Here is a 22,930-nt window from a genome sequence, read left to right as displayed (position 1 = left end):
GGGGAGGGGGCGGGGGTCTGTCATGTGTGGAGTGGTCCACAGGTGACCTGCTCCCTGTGCTGCTTGGGGGGGTGGATGTGCATCTGGATGGGGTGCGGAAGCTGGGTCAGGTTGAGGAGGACCCCTCCACCTTTCTTCGGGGTCCAGAACTCAGACCTTCTTCCTCTCCCAGAGCCCCGTGCTTGCTCTGCTGCCCCTTTCCACGGCCACGATGGTGTTCCCACCCTGGGACTCATAGCTTTCCTTGGGCAAAGCCTACGCCTCTTCCCTCTGTGCCAGGTTGCCTGCCTGGCAGGGGTCTCAAGAGACCCTCCACCCCTGTGAGACAGAAAGGATTCTTCCTTTGGCTTTTTGAAATGCAGAGGGGGTCTCTCTTTTTTGGCTCCAGATTGGGGGGGGGGGGGGGGGGTTCTACTGCTCAGGCCTCAGGACCCTCAGTGTCTGCACAGGCCTGGGGTAAGGGAGTCCTGAGACCCTACTTTAGCCCCTTCTCACCCGGCCCCACCCCCTGCCCGGCTGTCGTGTTCCAGAGCTGAGAGGCCCTTTGAGGACTCCTGGGGCAGGTCTGTCTTCCACGACACCTGTCTGTCTATGGAGGCCTGTGTCCTGGCTGTCAGAGGCTGCTGAGCTGTCACACGGGCTGCACAAACAGCCGAGACCCGTGCACAGCCAGACACAAACAAACACACGGTGTGAGTCACAAAGACCCCGAGACCCAAACCCGGGAACACACAGGCGCACCCAGGCCGAGACCCCCGCCTCCAACTCTGACCGACACTACAGACGCCAAGAGGCACGCCATCCAGCACATGTACACGCAGAGATGGAGGTCATTGTCAGCAAGGAGAGCCTCCTTCGAAGCCCCCATCGGACTGATAGCTGCTTCTGTTAACCCCCGCTGGGCACATGCGTGGTCCATACACACACAGGAAAGAGCACAAGAGAACCCCACGCCCTTAGAAATTAACCTGGCAGACATGCACTTGCACCCACCCACACCCGGGCCACCACGGGCGCACACACGTGTGCATTACATCAGCTTCCTGCGTGTGGGACGTGAACTCCTCATCACCCCAGGAGGGGGTGGCAGAGGCCCCTCTGACCTCCCCCAGAAAAGCCTCACCTTCTTTTCTGTTTCACATGAACCCAGCTTGGCTGGCCCTAAGAACACTGGGAGAGTGTCTGGTGTTTCCCCCTCCACGTACTCTTCTCCTCTCCTCTCCTCCCCCCATACCTGCCCGGCTGCCAAAGGAGCCTCTTCACCCTGCGGCCCCTCTGCTGTCCCTGAAGGCGCTGCTCCACAGGCCCCTCCTAACACAGAGCACACCCCAGACCAAGCAGCCCCCCCCCCCCGGGGTTCCCTTTCCTTTGCCACTGAGCCAGGAAAGCTTGCCACGTCCCGGTTTCGGCTTTGCCCTCCCGGCAAGGCCAGAGGCCAGCTGGGGTGAAGGGAGGGGAATCCTCTGAGGTCCTCTGCCAGGCTGGGCCCTGGCACCCTGGCTGTACCCCTGCTCCTTGGAGGGCAGCTTTCCGAGAGGTGCTTCTGTGGGCTCTGATAAAGTCTCCGGGGGCCGACCAATGCTAGGTGGGGGCAGCGAGGGGCTCTGGGCTTTGCCATTCTCATTTGGGCACTCGTCCTAGGCTTGCCAGAGTGCTGGTTCTGAGTCCAGGCCTGGCCATGCCTCTTGCTGGCCGTGCAGCCCAGGCAGATCATTTCGCTTCTCTGGGCCCTTCTCCAGCTCTGGGAGCAGCTCAGCCTGGCCAGGGAGTGTGAGGTGTGAGGTGGTAGTCCGAATGCCAATGAGGAAAGGAAGTTTCTCTCTGCTGGACATCATGGGGCAAAAGGGTGTTGCTGGCTAAGGCCTTCTGGCAGATTGAAAACTAGGTCCATACTAGGTTAGGCCGGGGTCATCAGTCCTGGGACCCCCTGCGATGGCCAACCTGGGGTCAACAGAGTAGGACCTGAGGGCAGGGGGCTGAAGCTATAGTTTACATCTGTAGGTATTTTTATGCCCCCAAACGTGCTCTATTTTTAGGGCTGAAGACTAGCAACTTGCAGGCAGTGACTCAGAGAAGGAGGAAGGGAGAAGAGGCACAGGGGTGCTCGTGGAGAGACACCCCAAAACAGGGAGGTCCCACTGGAAGAAAGGAGCCAAACCTGTGATGCACCTGCCGTGTGCTGGTACGACGGCAGGAACCTCATTGGCACACTTGGTAAGCATTTATTGAGCGGGGGGGGGGGGGGGGCGGGGTGTCCTAGGGGACTGGGACGGGCCCCAGGGACAACAGAGATGAGCTGGGTGTGGCATCATTCGGTCCCTCCCACAGCCCAGTGTGGTGTTACTGTGGCCACATTTCAGATGAGGGGGTAAGGCTCACAGAGGTAAAGTGATGTGCCCACTCCACTAGTAAATACCTCTGCCAACATGAGCCACCCTCCCCCGGGGAAGCCCTTTAGAAGTCGAGGGCCTGAGGTCAAATTCTGACTGCCACTGAATAGCTGTACAACTTAGGGCAAGTCATTCCCTCTCTCTGGGCCTCCATTTCTTTATCTGTAAAGTACAGATCACCCACTCTGTTTGCCTGATGGGGCTGTTCCAAAGGTTAAGGAGACTAATATAGGCAAGTACCCGAGGCAGTGCCCAGCTCATGGTATTTGTTGGCGACTGAAAGGAGATGGGCTGGGCGTTGTCAGGAATCCAAGTCTGGTCTCTGCCGTGTGGCTTTGGACAAGTCACTTACTCTCTCTGTGCCTCCTTTCTTTCTCCATGGGACAGGGATGATGAGCCCTTGTTTGCCTGCCTACCTGAGAGCGTTGTTTGTGCAGATCAGACATGATGGCTGGGAGCTGCTTTGAAAATCACAGAGCCCCACTCAGAGATAGGAATGCACAGAAAAACAAACACCAGAAAAACGTGAAGAAAGATCTATTTTAAAAAACTTCAGATATTTCACTACAGCAAGAAAAAACAAGCCTTTTCTTCAATGTTTTGGGATAGTGGGAATTTTTCCCGTAACTTCACATTGCCAAGGCAGTTGGCATTGCAGTCACGGGAGATGGGTGGTCTCCCCACCTGGGGGAGTCAGTGCCTGGCACACAGTAGCCAGTCAGTGGTAATGGCAGCTATTAGTGGAATTAGGAGTTGCATAGTGATAGGGGGTGGGGGTGTTCCTGGGGCGTGACTGGCTATGGTGTGAGAGGTGGACATCAGGTTTGGCGGAGTGGAAGGTGTGTGTAGGGATGAGCTAGAGTCCGCGTATGGAGGGCCTTGAATGCCAGACTGAGCAGTTTTCATTTCCCTGAAAGCCAGTGGGGAAACCATCAGAGGGGCTGGCCGAACCTTCCGTGGGCAGGCCGTGGGTACCTGCTCACCAGTCAAGAAGGAGGAACTAGCCTGGCACCATTCTCTGCCCTGCCCGCTGTGTAAGAATGGCCCCACTGCCTGGTTCCCCGCGTCTCATTTTCCTCGTGTGTGCCAGGGAGCATCGTCCATCCCCGGGACAGGCGAGAGGACCAAGGCACCGACTGCTCAGGGAGCTAGGGCATTGCCATCTGTGCTGGAAGTCAGCAGACCCATGTTCCCCCTCTGACCCCACCCCACTAGCTGAGTGATCTCAGGCAAGTCACTGACCCCTTCAGGCCCCCCTTTCCATCTGTAGAATGGGCGGATGCAGTTTCTGCCTTTCTAATGTGGCTCCAATGAGACTTGAGTGGGTGACCGTGCTATATGACGCTCGGGTGTGTTGTGTCTCTTGGGGGAATTGTGCTGTTTCTTGTAACTACCTGTTCCTCAGGCTCCCCTGAGGATTTGGGGCAGCTGGGATCTGGGGTATACAGTGGGTGAGGATAGACTCCTGAGCCACCAGAGAGGCAGTGACCTGCTCAAGGCCACAGGAGCCACCTGCCTGTCACAGCCAGGCTGTTGTGGGCAATGGAAGGGAGACACATGTGGGTCCAGCCCTCTCTTCTGCTCCTGAGTTGTGGCCCCAGGTTTGTGAGGGAAAGATACCCCGAACCCCTGCTCAGAGGACAGCCTTCTCCAAGGTCCTGATCCTCTAAGTTAGGGCTTTCTGGGTGGGATGGAGGCGGCTGATGGAAGGTGACCTTGGGAACTTTTCTCTTGTGCTGCCTGCACGCTCAGTGCCCGAACTGCTGAGGCAGACCCCATCCCTCCGTTCGCAAAACTAGGGTGTGCCATCTACCTGCAAGGTACTGCGAGGACAAGGCCCACGCGGGTGGCGGGCCAGCCTCGCACCCTCCTGCCCCTTCCTGATCTTGGAGGTCCAAAGAGAGGCCATCCGATCCTGGCAAACTGCTGTGGGCTCCAGCCTCATCCCGTTCACCACCTGCTTCCACCTGAGATATTGGGGCTTTTCCAGGTGCATACGGGTGCCCTCTCAGCCTCTCCTCCAGGGCTTCAAGCTCCCAGAAACAGGACTGGACAGAGTCCCTGGGGCAGAGCCTTCACCTCTCCTAGTCACCAGGCAGGCCCCCAGACCTCCCTGGCTGGGGAGGTCTGGCCCTTTGTGGTCTTCTGATGGGCAGAGAAACCTGGGACCTGTCCCCTACCCCTGCCCTCATGCTACATTGTCGGGGCCTGCCCTGTGTCAGCCAGGGTGGGAACTAGCTGACTGGCTCAGGGATTCCAGGAAGGTTCTGGCAAGGGAGAAGCAGAATAGAGGCCGAGTGACAAAACACAGGTGGGGGGGAGGCATTAATTGAGCCCTTACAGATATGGGGCTCAATGCTGAGCACTTTTCATGGATCTCATTTAATCCTCAGAGTAACCGTTATTGGGCCCACTGAGGCTCAGAGAAGTTAAATAGCCTGCCCAAGGTCACTCAGCTGGTGTGTGGCTGGAGCTGAGATTTGAATTAAGGGCTGTCTGACTCCACTCGTAACCACTTTGGCCTACTGCATGTAGAATTAGATGGGGTTAGGGGAAGGGTGCAGTAGAGAGGGGAAGGGATAGTTCTGGGATAGTTCTGGGCAGAGGCAGGGATGGGGTACACACTCGGGCTGTCCCCACACTTTGAGAACATGGCCCTGAACCTCCCAGGTCCTCCTCCCTCTTTTTCCCTTTCCTTGTGGCCTGTAGCTGAGGCTCAGCACCCAGGCTGGGTTGGGAGAAGGGATGAATGAATGGGGAGATTTGTTTGCAGAGGCTCCCGGGGATGTACAATCCCGCAGACCCTGGCTTCTCCTGGCCTGTGTCTGCATGAATTCCCAGCTTGGAAACAGAAATCCTCAGCATCAGAGCTGGAGAGGAGCCCATGGGATCAGCTGGTCCAACCCCCTTGTTTTACAGATAATAATTATTATGATTATGCCTGATGGTAGCAATTCACAAAGGGCTTTCACATCTGGGTTGCCTCTTATGCACGCCAGAGCCCTTGAGGCCCGAGGAACTCGGGTGGTGGTTGTTATTCACCTCCTTGCTTAGCGGCTGAGGAAACTGAGGTTTAGAGCAGCCAAGAGATGGGCCCGAGAGCACAGAGCTAGCTTTGCTACTGGACTCCAAACCCAGATCTCTTCTCCCCCATTGCACCATCCTGGGACCCCTGAGGCCCAGAGCCCACCTGGTATCCCTCCAGGACCACCTCTGCATTAGGGGCAGGGCAGGGGGCTGTGTCTTGGGGGGCTGGTTCCGTTCTGAGAAGTGTGGAGGTGGGCATAGGGCAGGTATCAGGGGAAGCTCTGGGTCTCCCAGTGATGCCCGTCTTTCTCCCTGTCTTGGGAACACACTTTCCTTCTCCATTCTGAGAGTGATAGACTGAGGGGCAGAGCTGTTCCCTGGAGGCCTCTTGCCCGACACGCCAGGCTGCCCCAGAAAATCAGACTGAGAAGGTGCCTTGGAGAGCCCTCATTATACAGAGAAGGAAACCAGGCCCAGAGGGATGGGGACCTGCCCATCGTCACACTGAGCCAGTGATCCAGTGGCAGAGCTGGGCCTAGGACCGGGTCTCATGACTCAGTATATGGCTGTGCTAACACATGGCCAGTAACAGTACTAAAGGCAGTCCCTAATTATTGAATGTCTACTGTGTGCCAGGGCTGAGCACTTGACGCTGAATCCTAAGAACAACCCTATGAAGTACTATTATTATCATTACCATCCCTTTTACAGATGAAGAAACTGAGGTTCCAAGAAATTTATGAAAATGGTCAGAAGTCACAAACCAGAAAGTGACAGAGGTGAGGGTTCCAACATAGGTCCGTCTGACTCGAACCCATGCCAATGTTAACCCCTATGTGTAATGTGATAGGAATAAACTAGGACTGGGACATCAGTCCCAAACTGGGACATCATTCGTTCATTCATTCATTGCGCATTTATGGAGCACCTACCATGCTAAGGAAACCAGGGAGCTCATCTGGAGTCTGAGACGGGGAACTGAGAGTCACAGATGAGGCAGTGAGATTGTAGGTCTCCAAGCATTCCTAAACTCCCCGCCTCCATGGCTGCCTCTTCCCCCTCCTCCTGCCCCCAATCCAGCCACAGACTGTGCATTTTTCAACCTCTTTCCTTGTCCTGCAGCTTGCCTATGGTGTAGTTGCAGCCTGCTTTACGCTGTGGAAATGGGGGCATGACTCAGCAGGGGCTTCTGGATTTTGCACATCCCAAAGAAGACTCTGCTGACAATGGCATTGGCAACCACTAGCGTGCCAGCCTTCCGTGGGCATAAGGCACTGAGCTAAGTTCATTCTCTGTGCACATCACCTCTTTTAAGGCTCACCACTGCTCTGTGAGCTACCAGCTAGTGTATCTCCGTTTTCCGGATGTGGGAACTGAGGCTTAGAGTCACACAGCTCGGGATGAGCTGGAGCTCTGCTCTGTCCGGGTCTCATGGCTGAACCCTTACCCCGTGGCTCCCTCTGCCCTGTTCTGTGTCCAGGCTCTGTGCTCAGGCTGTGTGGTTTTGCATTTAGAAACCTGGTTCTTGGAAGGCAGGGCTTCAGCCAAGCAGTAAGTATATATTAAGCACCTACGGCGTGCCTTAGGGAAGTGCTTTGTGAGGCTAAATTTTGTAAGGATGGGGAGATAGGAGTTCCTCTGTGAGGGGTCAGGAGTCCAGTGCAACCGCCCCACCCAAGTCCTGAAGTACAGGAGGCTTTCAGGCCTCCAAGTCAGGGCAGGGCAGCATGTGCTGTTTGAAGGGCTTTCTTCTTGGCAGAGTGTCCCTGAGAGCGACTCACAGCAGAGTTAAGACCTCAGAGGGTCTTCACAGTCACTTCTACTTCTACTACCCCTGGGGCAAGCTGCTTAGGCCCTCAGGGCCTCAGTTTCCTGCTCTGTGAACAGGGCGTGATAATTGCATCTAATTTGCAGGGTGATCATTAGAACTGAACCAACCGGAGTGCGTGGTACAGGGCCTCGGGAATTAGTCGTTGCTCTTACTGAGCTGGGGCATATGCATATGTGATGGTGGCTGAGGTCTTCAGGGGATGTCAGAAGCTGGCTCTGCTCTTTTTACAAGCCTCAGTTTCCCCATCGGTCATGGTTGCCGTATAACTCTTGCACGGTCTGCATCATGGGGCTTTTGTGGGGATCAAAGAGGTCCCAGAGCGCGTAGGTGCGGCCCTGTGATCTGCACATCGAGAGAACGGGTCCCGGGGAGAGGGGGCGGCGGGAACACGGTGGGCGGCGGCGGTACAGGTGCAGCCATTGTGGCGCGCAGGTGTGCCATTGTGGGTCGGGAGAGGCGCGGCAGTTCGCTCTAGGGAGAAGGGAGACGGCAGGCTCTAGGACCACCTCCGCACAAGAGAAAGAGTGAGGAGTGCGGGGGGGCTGGTGGTGGCAAATGCACAGCTGAGAAAACAAGAGGGTCCTTCCGGGCGCCCTCAGGGTCCCCACTCGCCCCAGGAGAGACGCCCGGGCTGCTGTCCCGGGGCGCTGTCCCGGGGCGCTGTCCCTGGTGCTGGAGCCCGGCTGGCCCTCACCCTGAAGTTCCTGTGATGGCCAGCTGAGGGCGTCCGGGACCGCGGCGGACTCCTCAGGGCCGATTCAGAACACTACTTACAAGCGCATTGTTTACTTTCCTAACGGCATTCCTAGATAATAAGCCTACCTACGCACCCATTTCAAAAGCCAAACAATATAATGCCCTAAGAGAAGTAAAAGCCCTCTACTTCCATAGCTAAATACCCTGGCATGATCACACCCCAGGACCTAATGGAGTAACCAAATGCTTGCACCTGTGTGATATGTATGTGTAACCTTTACATTTAAGGGCAGAAAAATATTATAACTATACCTGATTTCTAGTTCAGAGTGGCTTCCAGTAGTTGCATCTTTGGAAGACTCAGTATGTATTAAACCCACACTAAAAAATACTCGCATGTAAACCAGAGTTAGGTTCTAGGAAGGGATAAACAGGCCTTTCATCCACGTGAATGTCTGCAAGGATATTTGATGCATGGCAGGTCTTCTTCAGGTGGGACTCTCCTGACAAAGCTCTCCTGGCCTCTACCCACTGAACGACAGTGGTCCCTTGTAATTGCTAAAGAGCAAAACCACCCTCATGTATTTCTCTAATGCCCTTTAGGGGGCAGAACCACCCCTGTTGAGAACCACTGTCATGGTTCTCACTGTCATGAGGACCTTGGCCAGGTGAAGAGGGGTTCACAGAATCCCAGAGTGGCTGGGTGGGAAGGGCTGGCACTTTAGGGAATTGTCAGGGCATCCTGTCCCCCACCTTATTTTTTTTCTATTTTTTTAAATGTTATTTATTTTTGAGAGACAGAGGGAGAGACAGAGCACGAGTGAGGAAGGAGCAGAGAGAGGGAGACACAGAATCCGAAGCAGGCTCCAGGCTCCGAGCTGTCAGCACAGAGCCTGACGTGGGGCTCGAACTCACGAACCGTGAGATCATGACCTGAGCCGAAGTCGGCGTTTAACCAACAGAGCCACCCAGGCGCCCTTCCTGTCCCCCATCTTAAAGATGCACCAGCGGAGGCTCCAAGTGGGAAGGGTTTTGTGCTAGGACACATGAGTGACCAACAGAGCTCGGGGTGGGGGGGGAGTTGCAACCCAAGTCTCCTGCCCCCCGTACAGGGTTTGGTCAGCCCAGCTGCCCTGGGTGGAGCTCTGGGCATCTAGCAGGCTTCCTTCCAGTTCAGCCTACCTGAAAATGGGCAGAGAGGGCCATGCCATTAGCAGGGGGGCAGGAGAGGGAGGCTGGCTGGATTCCAGCTTATAATATGTGAGAGGGGCCTCGGCCTCCCCTGTCCTTGGGGATGCAGCAGTTGCATGGACCACCCCCGTCCACCTCCCCCAAAGCCATCCTCTCTCCAACCTCTATTTCTTCCAATAGTTAGCTGGCCACACCGTGTGTGTGTGTGTGTGTGTGTGTGTGTGTGTGTGTGTGTGAGATATGTGTATGCACATGTGTCTGTGTGCGTATATTGTGTGAGCATAATGTACTCTAAGTGCGTGTGCATGTATCTGTTGTCATTGGTGTGTGTTCACAAACACACAGATGTGTATACAGATGCAGCCACAGTCAGTAGGTGAGTGCACACTGATTTGGGGCCTGTGTGTAAGCTCAATTTGACCTTTGTGTATATGTATGGAGGTGCTTTGCAATGTAGGGACTGACGTTTATGTAAGCATGTCTGCATGCATTTGATCTTGATATGATCTCTATAGGTGCATGCTAGACGTCTCTGGGCACAGTACAAGGGCGAGCGTACGTGTGGCCTGGTGGAATTTCTGTGCAGGTGTGCATGCAGCCGTGCCACCAACATTGTCTGTCTCGTCCATCCCCTATCACTAGTGCCTGAACAGCGTCAGTAACACAGTAAGTGCTCAGTGTGTATTTGTGGAGTGACTGAAGGGAGAAAGAAGTACCCTCATGGTTGTGTTTGTTTCCAGAAGGGCTTTGCTCTCAGGGACCCTCCAGGCACACAGTCCATATGGTGAACAGAGACACATCCTCAATGGTGGGAGACTGAGTGGAGGCATTTATTCTGGTCATTCTGGCCAGGCCAGGCCAGGCCAGATTGTCCTGGTCTCTGGTGGGGACACTTTGAGTTCTCAGGAACCCACTGAATGAGACAGAGGTCCCAGAGCCAGGACAGGGGATGGCTAGGTCAATAACCTCACTAGGAAGCTGCTCTCCAAGCAGCTTCCTCCCTTCACAGGGCCTTGGGACTGCCCCAGGAGACTCCTCTAGGAATTCAGGGTTTATAGCATCTTGGGATTGGGTAGGTGTGGCTTGGCCAGAAAAGCCATGAGCTAAGGATAACGATGCCTTGAATCCATGGAATTCTCTAAAGGCAAGTGCATTTTTCCATTATTATGTCTTTAACCCATCAAAATGAGTGTGGGTGTTTTAACAGATGAGCAAACTGAGGCCCAGGGAGGAAAGCTGATTAGTGCGGAGTGACACAGGAGGCTGCATGGCTGGGCAGGAAGCCCAGGACCGCCCTGTCTCCTGCCCAGGAGGTTCCAGGCAGATATCCTGAATGGGAAACAAGAATTGACCCCACCAGCTCCATCTGGAGCCTGGGCTGGAGATCTTCCCAGGAGTCTGCCCCTCCCTATGCCCTTACATTTCCCTGCTGAGGGTTGAGAAGGGGGAGTTGGAGGCAGGTAGGTGGGACTCCCAGAGTTCAATCAGGGGTGAACTTGGAAAGGGAACTCTGCACCCTTCCCTCCTCCTTCGCACAGTCTGGCACCTGTTTGAACAACTTGGGTACAAATCTAGGAGGCCCAGAAGAGGAAGCTTCCACCAAGGGAGGGCCTGAACCCTGGGGGGAAGCCTGGCTCTGGTTTCTAGGCGAGAGGCTGGAGGGAAAAGAAGAAGGGAGCTCTGTCCGACCTCAGAGATGGCAAGGACTTCCCAGTGCCAGTCAGGGAGCACGGGGTCCGTGCTGACCTGAGAGTATTGAGTTCTCAGTGGAGGCCAGGTGTCTGGGAGGGGGCGGGGGGATGTTAAATAATGTGTTTGAGGTCACACAGCTAGGAAGCGTCAGAGCCTGGTCCAGCGCCTCGGCGCCCACGCCCTCACTGCACTGCCTCTGTGTATGTCTGTGTGTCTGTCTGTCTTGGAGGTTATTTCACTTGCCCACGCATAGATCTGCCCCATTCTTTCCAACAGCTGCATGGTATAAGTGGACCTTAATTTATTTATCTGGTTCCCTCTGGATGGTCATTAGTTTGTTTTGGAACTCCTACTAATAAATCTTCGCTAACTCTACAAAAATGATGACTTCGTGTAGTTCAGCCTAATGAAAAACGAGGCTGCAGCCGGTGTTTTATTTAACCAACACATGCTTTTCAAAGGCTCTCTGCAGTGCTTTAGAACTATCAATGTAGTTAATCCTTGGCAAAACCCTTTGAAATGGGTACTGTTATTTTTGTCATAAACCCCATTTGCAGATGAGGAAACTGAGGCACAGAAAGATTAAGTGACTTGCCCAAGGTCACCCAGCTGACAGGTGGGAGAGCTGGGATTTGAACCCTGGGAGAGTTGATGAAGATCTAGGCACCTGCCTCCCTGTCCCTTTGTCCTTGGCCATTCCTCTTCAGGCTTACACGGTGTGATGTGGCAGAGGGGTAAGTTCTCGGAAGTGGTCTTGCAGTTTAAAAAAGCGCATTTAAATTCTGCTGTTGCTGGAGGGACCAGAAGCTGGCCAGGGAGTGTCCTGTGCGTCCCTGGCTGAGGGAACGTGACCCCCACCCCCACCCCACCCCCAGCTCTTGCCAATGAGGCAGCTGCAGCTGGTCAGAACCCAAGAGGCTGGAGCCCACACTGGGCTCTTTGTCTTCGGTGGGAATCCTGCAGCCCCCACAACCCCTCTCAAGGGCCCACTGTCCCAGCACCAGCAGGGCCTCCCGGGGGCCAGGCCCGGCTGGGAAACTTGGCACATTGGACATTGCTTGGCCACCCTGCCAACTGGAGATGCAGAGTCCACTCAGAAATCATTCCCACTGAAAAGACAGACTGATGAGGCTGAGGGCCATGTCCAAGGGGGTACAGCAGCCTGGAAAGGCCTGGAGTCCTGGGCCCCAGTTCTGGCGCTGTGTATACCCCACCACGGCCCAGGCCCAGCTCCTGGTCCCCCGTCTCTCCCAGCGCTCTGGGCACCCCTGCTGCTGCTACCGCTTAGGAAGAGAAGACTTCCTCCTCTTTAGGCCAGCCTCTGTTCTAGGGGCTTGCCCCTCGGGAGCCCTGCTGGACTGCCCTGTGGGGAGTGGGCTTCCTACACTGGCCTGGGCTGGTCCCTCCACCCAGGAATCTGTGGGCCTGCCCAGAGCAGAAGGGGCCCAGCCCTGGCTCCAGAGCACCCTGCCAAGAGGGAACCAGACGCTCCTCTAAAAACCGAACCAAAGGGATAGTTCTAGGCACAAGAGAATCTCCTTTGCCCTGCCTGGCTTCTGAACAAGGGGCTCTTGAGGGCTCCTCTGCCCATCAGAGTGTGCAGGGAGAAGGGGCCCAGGGTGGGGGGTAGGGTGGGGGTAGGGCGGGGGGGGGTGGTTTCTGGGGGTTGACCCCCCAAGAGAGACATAATTACTGTGAACCAAGGTCTCAGTTTCTTCATGTCTGAGATGGGGAGATCCAGCACACCACAGCCCTCTGCCTGAGTGAAGCTAACTGTGAAGGTCGATACCCAGACCAGACATTTCCCAGGGGAAGCTGGGGCTAACTGAGCCCTGGCCCAGGGCCCAGGCGGAACCATTCCTGAAAGGCTTCTGAAGAACCCCTCCTACCCTAACTCCCTGCCCTATCGCTGTACCCTTGGTCGTCCTTCCCCCCTTCCCCCACCGCATCTGTTCTGTGCATTCCCTTAATCAGAAAACCCCACGGAAAACCTCAAGACTCTGAGGGCCTCCCTGGGGTGATCCCTCCCTCTTCGGGGGCCAGAGTGGGCATTCTGGAAGGGGTGGGTGAGTCCTCGGGGCAGGACCAGTGTTCAGTGCCTACTGACACATCTTTTTCTGGGGGTGGGAGAGACTGCTTCCTGCAGGGTGGAACCCTGGGCTGTGTGCTCTGGGTGAGCAGCAGGCAGAGGAGAGGCTCAGAGCGTTTGTTGAGTGAGTGACCCGCTGTAGGACTCAGCGCAGTTCCTCGTCGGAAGGTTGCTGAGGGAGGGAACCTAGTGGGGCATCTCTATTCCTGCCCCCCTGCTTCTCCTCCTCACTGGGCAGCGGGGGGCACCTAGGAGAGGGGGATGAGAATGGGCAATAGAAGGGCATTCTGGAGACTGTTCCTTCCTTCACTCATCCATTTGTGGCAAGAGCAGAGCGGGACTCTTGTAGCAGCTATTTATTAAGCATTTCTTGTGTGCCAGGCCTGGGCTGGAATTAACTCATTCCATCACCGTCTGTGTGTGTGTGTGTGTGTGTGTGTGTGTGTGTGTGTGTGTGTGTGTTTGAGGGGGGGAGGGTGGTTCCATTTTACGGGTGAGAAATTAGAGGTGCAGGGACGGCAGGGACGGCAGGGACTTGCCCACAGTGAGACCATTTTGACCCTGGGTTCCTGGATTCCAAGTTCTTGACCCGGCCCACTGTGAGCTCCCCCCTCGTGATGGCGGGGGACAGATCCGCCGGCACAGGCCAACGCCTCCAGGGAGATGGAACAGGGTGTCGCCCCCAGAAGAGGGTCTGCGGCTCCGTGCGCCCCTGACCTGAGGGGGTGGAGGGTCCCTTCCCCACGGAAGTGCAGTCCGCCCCGCATCCCCCATCCCCCCTCCGAGGTCCCCCCGCTCGGAAAGTCCCGCGAAGCCCCCGCCCCCGGCCCGCGGGCGGCGCGAACAAGCGGCCCTTTCTGCGCGCGGCGGCCCCCGGCAGCTGGCCCGTAGCCCGCGGGGGCGCGGACAATCCCGGGGCTTGTGGCCGGGGCGGGGCGTCCCGAGTTGCCAAGGTGACCCGGGCGCGGGGAAGGCGGCCCCGGCGCGGCGCGGGCGGGCGGCGGAGGCACCATGAGCGGCCGGAAGCGTAGCTTCACCTTCGGGGCCTACGGAGGGTAGGTGCGCCGGGCGGGGGCGCCCGTGTGCGCGCGGTGGGAGCCCCCCCCCCCCCCCTCCGCGCCCGGCCTGGGGGTCGGGTGGCTCCGCACTCGCGAGTTTGGGTTTGCGTGTGAGGGGCGCGCTTTGGCGGGGTGTGTGTGTGTGTGTGTGTGTGTGTGTGTGTGTTTGCGCGTGTGCCTGTGGGTTCCAGCTGGCAGCCCATGGGCACGCGTGGGCACGGTGGGCTGCTCAGTGCGTGACAGCGCTTACGCATATGACTAGTGTGCGGACCCGCCGGCCGGCCGGGCCTGTGTGTGTGCATTCCTAGGTCAGGGGGAGGCCCTGCAGGAACCCCCACTTGACGTCTGAAGTTGCTGGAAGGAGAGAACTTGGAAGCCATTAGCAGGCCCATGCCCACCCTAGGGCACCTGGGCTGCCCCTATCTTGTGCCACCTGGCTCACAGGAACCTTCTCCTCCCGGGGGTTCCTGGCTGTCAGGGCTTGGAGAGCTAAGGCTGGGGAGGCGGAGTGGTGGCCGGTCCATCTTGGGGGTCGCTGTCTCTCCTGACCCGAAAGGGCCACATCAGAGGAGTGTTGGGGGGATTGTTGCCTTAGGCAGGGATTTTGTAAATTGGAAGAAGGACTGGGCAGAGAGACTGGGGCTGGGGCCCCTTCCCTGTCCTGCCGAGTAGTTGCATAACCTTCCGCCAGGCCCTGCCTCCTTGTGGTCAGAGAAGCACACAGGACCCACCTTTGGGGTGCAGAGCAGTTGGAGCTCACACCTATAATACGCCAGTGCACAACAGGTGCTCCTTGGGCTGTAGGGGTTGTGTTCAAGGTGCCACCCCTTGCCGAATGCCCAGCCTCCAAAGGGACCCTGGCAGAGAGGCTGGGTGGGGTGGGGGATGGGAGGGCTGCCCTCCTTCTCAGGGGCTCTGCTAGCCGCTAAGCAATGAGAGGAGCCTGGGCCAGCCTGAGAGTCCTGGTCAACTGACATGGAGGGGCACCCCGGTTTGTGGAGCTGGGTTCTGTCGTGGGAGCTTGGGCAAGGCCTGGCCTCTCTCGCCTCACTTTCCTTGTCTGCAGATCATGAGCTGATCCCTAAGGAGACCCCAGCCCTGCCTCCCCAGCTGGCAGAGTGCGGTTTGGGGCCCCTTACCCATTCTCCTCTGGCCTCTGGGCAAGAGGCAAGAGTTGTTTGTTGTCCCAACAGCTGCCCAGCCCCTTGGCCCTCAGCTGGGCAGGAGGGTGGAGCTCTCTCCAGCCCTCCCCCACCCCAAGGTGCCCTCAGAGGGCAATGTCCACACCTCTCTTTGAGGCTGGACTTGGAGGGATTTGGGGGAAACAAAGCCTGAGCTCCCGGGGTTTAAGGTCTTCCTCTGGCTCTGCTTTGAGGGGCAGGGTGTGTGTGTGTGTGTGTGTGTGTGTGTGTGTGTGTGTGTGTTGGGGGGTGGGGTGGGAGAGGAAGCTCCTCGTGAGCTCCTGCTCTCAGATCCCCAGGCGTTTGTCCCCTGGGTGAGTATGAGTGAGCTCCAGCTCCGGGATGGAGGCAGGCTGCCAGGAAAGGGGGGTGGTTTCTTCCTGCCCACCGTAAACCATAAACACCCACACCCTTCAATCCTGTCTGGAAACACTCTAAGTTGGCCTGTGCTGCACCCCTACATCTCTGCTCTGACCCCAAATTGCTTTAGTCACTGTCTCACTCCACTTATTCCAAAACCTCCCACACTGACCCCCACTTCTGCTGCTACCCCACTCTCTGGTCCTGGGCCCCTGCTCCCCGACCCCTGTGCCCCCAACCCTGCCTTTATTCCATACTCTCTCACCCCACACCTTCCCATGTCCCTAATCTAACACTGGGGCCCCTGCAGCCTATGGGGGATGGTGATAGTGCATCAGGCACCCAAGAAGCAATATCTCCTCCAGGCCCTTCTGGGAGGGTGGGGGGTGAGTTGGGATTGGCCTGATGTGCTAAGCAAGGCTGAGTGGGAAGGGGCTGCCCCCTCACCTGCTGCCCCTCTTGCATGTATGTTTCAGGGTGGACAAGTCCTTCTCCCCTCGCCGGAGTGTGTGGTGAGTACTGGGGGCTCTCAGGAGGGGCTGGGCTGCTTGGCTGGGCCTTGGGAACATTCCCAAACCATTACCACCCCCTATAATGACAGACCAGACCCCACCAACCCTTCAGCCACCCTCTCCAGGTGACGGCGTGGATGGACCCTCTTACCCGTTCTTCCCCCACCGATCTTCTCCTATAATTCTTTCTAGAGCTCCAACTTGGAGTCAAGGCAAATCAGGTTAAATATCAGCTCTGCCCACTGTCCGGGTGACCTTAGTGATTCACTAACCTCTCTGAACCTCAGTGTTCTCATCTGTGAAGTGGGGACTAAAATGCCTACTTAACAGAGTGTAAAATTGTAAATAAACAAACAAACCTAAAAAAACAAAAAACAGGGCCTGGAGTACCGAAGCCCCTCACCAGAAGTGCTTCCTTCCTTCTCTATTCCTTCCCACCTCATGGCTCCTCGGGGGGTGGGGGTGGGAGTGCCCTTAGCCTTTCCGCTGAACCCCAAGTCCTCTAGTCACACTCCATACATACCCTTCAGAACCCCCTCCTGCAGCCCATGACCTAAGTCCAAGGCTGTCCTCGCTTTGGAGGAAGAGGGGGAGCTGTGTCTGCAGCTTCCCCAACACTGAGAGCCGCGGGCGGAGGTGCAGCCTCACCTCGGGATTCACAGCACCCCCGATGCCCAGCAGGCGGGTGCCTCCCAGCTTCCTGGCACCAGCATCACATGGGCCCAGCTGGCTGCTCCTGCGGCAGCTTCAACTCCAGTGGGAAAGCTCGCATTTCCTGCCCCTGCTGGGGGCTTCCTGGGGTCCCTAGGCCTTGCAGTGCCTCCCAGGTACTAGGTGACTCCTCTCTGACACCACTGCCCCACCTGCTGCCAGAGCCCCCCTAGGAAGCCACTTCTGGGGTGGGAGGCACCCAGGTGCCCAGGCTGAGCTCCAGAGCTTGCCCTTTATTTTCCTTTGATGCTCTCTGTGCAACCTAGGTCCAGCTACTCCCCCTCTCTGGGCTTTATCTCCTGCTGCTGGACCCAGTTAATCCGAGCCTCTATGACTAGGGCAAGACCATATGCTAAGCCCAGAGCAGGGATAGGATGAGGGGAGATACAGATAAAGGTGAGGAAGATGCCATCCTTTTTTCGGGGCACCTGCATGGCTTAGTCAGTTAAGTGTTTGACTCTTGATTTTGGCTCAGGTCATGATCTCACAGTTCATGTGTTGAAGCCCTGTGTTGGTCTCTGCACTGACAGCATGGAGCCTGCCTGGGATTCTCTCTCTCTCTCTCTCTCTCTCTCTCTCTCTCTCTCTCTCTCAAAATAAATAAATATAAAAAAGAAAACCATCTTAACAACTGCCACTTGTTAAGCACCTGCTGTGTACCAGGTACTGTTAGCTGCTTGCGCTGTATCATCTCACGTAATTTTTACCACCTCCCTGAATTATGGACTATAACCTCTAATTACAGAGGAGAACAGTAATGCACAGAGGAGGGAAGTGACTTGCCCAAGGTCACACAGCTATTCGGGGCAGAGCTGGGATTTGAATCTTAACCTTCCAGAATGCAGAGCCCAGAGTCTCATGCACTCTGTCCCAGGACCTCCAGGCCACAGGGTGGGTCTGAGCACTTGAGGGAAGACTTGAAGATGGAAGGGTGACCCAGAAAGCCCTCTCTAGGGAACCCTGAAGGAAGTGTCAGAGATGAGGGCCCAGAACTGAGAGTAAGTAACCAGCTGTGTGACTTTTGGCAAATCCATTCCTCTCTCTGGGCCACAGTTGACACAACTCTAAAGGAAGATTTTGGAATCACCAGGATTTGCCCATTACCCACAATGCCTTGCCCCACACCTTCCTCGCTGGAGATGCTGTCCAAGGTGCTAACCCCTGAGGCCCTCTCTCCTAAACAACTGCTTAGCTCCCAGCCTGTGCCTGGCATATAGTTACTGCTCTGTAAATGGGGGTCATATTGATTATTAATTTTGATTTCCTGGCCTGTGATTCAAAGCCTTTATCCACTTACCCTTTTCAGTCTGGAACTCATGTCCCTCGTGACTTACATTTCTTAAAAAAAAAAAAACATTTATTGTTTACTCAATTTTGAGAGAGAGACAGAGAGAGAGAGACAGTGTGAGCAGGGGAGGGACAGAGAGAGAGGGAGACACGGAATCCAAGGCAGGCATTAGACTCCGTGGTCAGCACAGAACGCGACGCGTGGCTCGAACTCACAAACCGCGAGATCATAACCTGAGCCCAAGTCAGACGCTTAACCAACTGAACCACCCAAGGTGCCCCTTTTGTCACCTGCATTTCTGATCAATGGGAATATGGCCCCTGAGAATACCACCTCCATTCCTTTGCTCACATTTTCTCATCCCCTTGGCATGTCCTACCCTCCCATTTCCACAAGCCCCCGCCACACCTCTGGCCTACCTTTATCACTGTCTGCTGAGGGTTTTCTTTCCTGATCCCCACTCCCCATCTTTCTATCCTTAAAATCCCTCCCTCTGCTCATTATGCCTCACATTAGTCTCATTTCTGGGATAGTGGAAAGAGCACGACCTTCAGAGCCTGACAGGTGCGGACTTGAATCGGCCTCTGCTGCACGTTAGTGGTGTTACTTTAGGCAGGTCACGTCCCCTCTGAGCCACTTGATGTGCAATGCATGTTGAATTGGATCTCTCAGTCCAGTTGAATGTGTCCACATAACGCCGTGGTACCAGGCAGGCTCCAAGATCCTCGAGAACAGGGGTTCCCTGGGTTACTTTTGACTTAGGCTCATTTTCTAGCATGAGTCACCAAAAAAGCTGAGCTGTATTCTTCCCATCTCTCTGTCCTCCACACAGTCTTACACAGCTTCCTGAACCCAGTAAATGCTTAATAAATGTTGGTGGAATTGAATTAAATGTGGCCAGAGAGTGGAACAGTTGAAACTTTGTCAAGTAGGCTGTGAGAGCTTCCTGGAGGACATGTGGTTTCCTCTGCCCCTTTTTAAAAAAGGGTTAAGAGGGGTGTCTGGCTGGCTCAGTTGGTGGAGCTGGAACACGAGACTCTTGATCTTGGGATCGTGAGTTCGAGCCCCATGTTGGGTATAAAGAATATAAAAAAGATTTTTTTTTAACTTTTCAATGTTTAAAAAGGATTAAGAAGTTGGGGCTTAAATTGAGGAGCAGTCAGGCCTGGTAGAGGCCAGATGTGGCCAGATCATGGCTGGATTCCCCTACCGCCCCCTCCCCCCGCCCCTCATCAGCAGGTTACCTGTGGTGAAGAAGCTCAGAACAAGTGTGAAAAAAGAATGGGGCCCAGTGGGAGGATTAGGAGCCAGTGGGACAGTGGGTGACTCTGCTTCTGCAGACCTAATGGGTATTGGGCATTTAAGGTGGATTCAGATGGTGAGGGGAGGAAGGAGGTGGAGTGATGTCGGGGTGGGGGAATGGCCAGGTAGAGTTGTGCAGGAGAGGGGTTCTGGAAATGACCTGAGAAGAGGACCTTAAAGCTGGGAGCCTGGGGGGAGGAGGCAGGACCCAGCAAGGATTAAGTGCCAACGGGTGCTGAGCATTTTTTCCCTAGGCATTTGTTTATGGTGGTCTCCGTTGTGATGACAATTTTTTCCAGGCATTTGTTTATGGTGGTCCACTATGATGACACTCTTGCAGGTTGGCAAGAGCGCCCCCATTTTGGAGGCCAAAAGCAAGACTGAGAACTGGTGAAGGCTGGATTTGAATCCAGCCATCTCTCCTGCCAAGGAAGGGACCTTGGCCAAATGAGGAAGCCACAGGAATGAGGGAAGCTCTGATTATGGGCTGAGCTGATCCTGAGCACCTCCAAAACAGAGGCCGCTGCCCAGCCCCATGTATCCCACTGGGAGGGCCCATCCGGTCACCCAGATATCTCCAGGAAATGCTACCATATATGAAGCATCTCCTGGGTCTCAGGCCCTGGGCCGAGCCCTGCAAAGAATCACTTCATTCCGTCCTTATACCAGCTTTACAAAGTGGAGACTGTTACCATCCATTCGCCATTTTACAGATGAGGAAACTGAGGCTCAGAGAGGAGACGTGGCTGGACCAGGGGCACACAGTGAGTGGTGAACCAAGACTGGTAGTGTGGTCAGCCTGAGCCCCTGAGCCCAGACCCTTAGCCCTCGCTTTCTCGGATGCTGTGTGTGCTGAGTGCGGGGCTGCGGTGGGTGGCCCCTGTCCTCAGGTGGCTCTCTGTAATCACTGAGCTGGAAGCCCTGGGGGCCCGTGTGCTGCTGCAGGAAGCATGAGGCTGGCCTCATTAGTGGCTCTGAAATGCCAGGCAGGCACAGCCCGCTGGGCCTCCTCATCTATTATGCATCTGGTGGGCAGGCCCCCGGCGGGCAGCTGGCAGAGCACAGGACGGGGGAGCCAGCAGCTGCTTCCTGAGCCCACACCTGCCACCACACCTCTGGGCAGGGACTCCCCCAAGGCATGCCAAGGCAGCTCCTGCCTCATTCCCCCGGCCCAGCTAGGGTGAGGGGGTCCCACTGCAGCCAGAGGCACGGATGCTGATCCCCAGCTCATTAGCCTGCCTGTCCCCGCAGCCACTCCTGAGAGAGGCTGGGACCTTGACTGAGCTGGGCTCACTTGGGGCTAGGGTGGGCAGAGGTAGGCTGAAACAGAATCTTAGGTGCACGGGCACCTGACTGCACAGATAAAGTGTGGTCACTTATTCATCATTCATTCATTTATTTATTCAGCCACAAGTAACTACTGAGCAACACTACGTGCCAGGTGCATTCTAGGGACCAGCAGAAAATGAGACAGACCCAGTCCCGATCTTCAGAGAGCTTGGTGTGGCCAGTATTTCACGTCTTTGAGCCTCAATTTCCTCATCCATAAAATGGGGAATAGAGGAGACGGTCTGTCAATAGATAAGGACAGAACCGCAGTGGTTGTGCTCAATTTTAAAGATTTTATTTATTTATTTTTTCAAATATATATTTTTAATGTTTCTTTATTTTTGAGAGAGACAGAGACAGAATGCGAGTGGGTTGGGGCAGAGAGAGAGGGAGACACAGAATCTGAAGCAGGCTCCAGGCTCTAAGCCGTCAGCACAGAGCCCGATGCGGGGCTTGAGCTCACGAGCTGCGAGATCATGACCTGAGCCGAAGTTGGACGCTCAACCGACTGAGCCACCCAGGCGCCCCTAAAGATTTTACTTTTAAGTAATCTCTACACCCAACATGGAGCTCGAACTCACAACCCCAGGATCAAGACTTGCATGCCCCACCAACTGAGCCAGCCAGGTGCCCCAGTTGTGCTGAGTTTTAAAGCAAGGATTCATGCTACCTAGATCTTACTGTGCGCAGGTCTGTGTTCCAAAAGCACTTTCCATATATTGATGGATATAATCCTCATAATCACCCCATGAGGCAGCTACTGTTACTACCCCCGGTTTAGAGCTGAGGAAACTGAGACATAGAGGGGTTACAGAGCCTGTAAGTTCTCTTGGCAAGACTGAGATTTGAACCTAAGTAGCCAGGCTCCAGTTTGCATATCACCCTGTGCTGTAAGGCTGGAGGATGATGGAGGGAGTCGTGCAAGGCCTCTCTGAGGTAGCGTGTGAACCAAAACCTGAACAATGAGAGGAGCTGGATGTGGGAAGAGATAGCAGGGGGAAGGAGGCATTCTTGTCTGCAGGAACAGCAGGTGCAAAGGCCCTGAGGCAGGAACAAGCTTAGTGTGTCTTGGGAACAGAGAGGAGGCCAGTATGGCTGGAGGGATGAGGGAAAATGAGATCCGGGCGCGTGGGTAGTTCAGTTAAGCCTCCAACTCTTGATTTCAGCTCAGGTCATGATCTCACAGTTCATGAGTTCAAGCCCCATGTTGGGCTCTGCGCTGACAGTGTAGAGCCTGCTTGGGATTCTCTCTCTCTCTCTCTCTCTCTCTCTGCCCCTCCCCTGCTCATGGTCTCTCACTCTCTCTCAAAATAAAATTTTAAAACATCTAAAAAAATGAAATCAGGTGTGGGTTTGGAGGAAGAGGAAGAGCTAGATTGAGCAAGGGCTTATAGTCAAGGTAGAAGTTTGTATATAATGTCAGTAACTGACATGCAGAACAACTGAGTCTCAGACTCCTGGCTTTGTAAAATCCTAGAATCAGAGAATTTGGGCTTCCTGGAATCTTGGGAGATGGAAGAGACCTTTGAGATGCCCTCCTATGACCTCCCACCTAGCAAGGAACCCCTTTTTTGGTTCATGACCGTTTTGAGTATTGGAATGAGGCTTTGGGAGGGGTCTCCTGCGAAAAATGGGCTTTTATTTTCAAGACCTCTCAAAGCCCACCATCCCTAGTTGAGACCATCTTGACCTCTGAGCAGCTCCTTGACTAGCCCTTCCTTGCTCACTCCTAGTGATAGGAGGTTCACTATCTCAAAGTAGCCCATTCCATTGCTGGATATCAAAAGTTCTTCCATACTTACAATCAGCTGCTTGAGCCTGGATGTAGCCTCTGGGGCCTCCCATTGCCCACAGTGGCCCTTTAACAAGATATGGGCAGTGATGTTACCTCCCCAAGTCTGTTGTTTCTACACTCAACAGCTACTTGTCCCAGCCCTTTCTCATTTTCATCTTCTATTCAGCTCAGCTCTTGGACTCCCTTATCTTTCTATGGGCCCAAGAGATGCCCCCTTCTGAGAAAGGTCATTTCCTTGTGTGTTGGGGCAGGGGTGGGGGTGGGAACCCCTGGGAGAGACCTCAGACCAGAGAGACCCCCCCTTCTTCCAAGAAAGAGCCCCTCTAGCTTAGGAGACCAGAGAAGGTCCCCCTCCAGATGGTTTTGTTCCTGGGACTGCCACTGTTACTCTGTGTGATCTTGGGCAGTGAGTCCCCATCTCTGGCTAGTTTCCACATATGCCTACATTTGGCACAATGAAGAGACAAAGGAGGTCCTC

General features: G+C 55.2%; 1 protein-coding gene across 15 annotated transcripts in view; it reads left to right on the top strand.

Annotated features, from left to right (window-relative positions):
- The first annotated feature begins 2,027 nt into the window (after nucleotides 1-2,027).
- The window catches only part of RAP1GAP (RAP1 GTPase activating protein), a 62,129-nt gene continuing 41,226 nt past the window's right edge, over nucleotides 2,028-22,930 (top strand). For 3 of the 15 annotated variants that reach the window (XM_040463955.1, XM_040463930.1, XM_040464058.1), the window contains exons 1-2: nucleotides 13,905-13,971; nucleotides 15,992-16,027. In XM_040463955.1, coding sequence (XP_040319889.1) covers nucleotides 13,928-13,971; nucleotides 15,992-16,027 — 80 coding nt within the window. In that variant the 5' untranslated portion in view covers nucleotides 13,905-13,927. Of the gene's footprint in view, nucleotides 2,215-9,650; nucleotides 9,802-13,901; nucleotides 13,972-15,991; nucleotides 16,028-22,930 lie in introns of those variants that run through there. The other 12 variants (XM_040464044.1, XM_040464028.1, XM_040464039.1 and 9 more) reach the window with 9 other exon arrangements.

Source organism: Herpailurus yagouaroundi, unplaced genomic scaffold (assembly GCF_014898765.1).
Source record: "Herpailurus yagouaroundi ecotype Mexico unplaced genomic scaffold, PumYag 77, whole genome shotgun sequence".
Classification (NCBI taxonomy): domain Eukaryota; kingdom Metazoa; phylum Chordata; class Mammalia; order Carnivora; family Felidae; genus Herpailurus; species Herpailurus yagouaroundi.
This window is presented reverse-complemented; position numbering and strand designations above follow the sequence as displayed.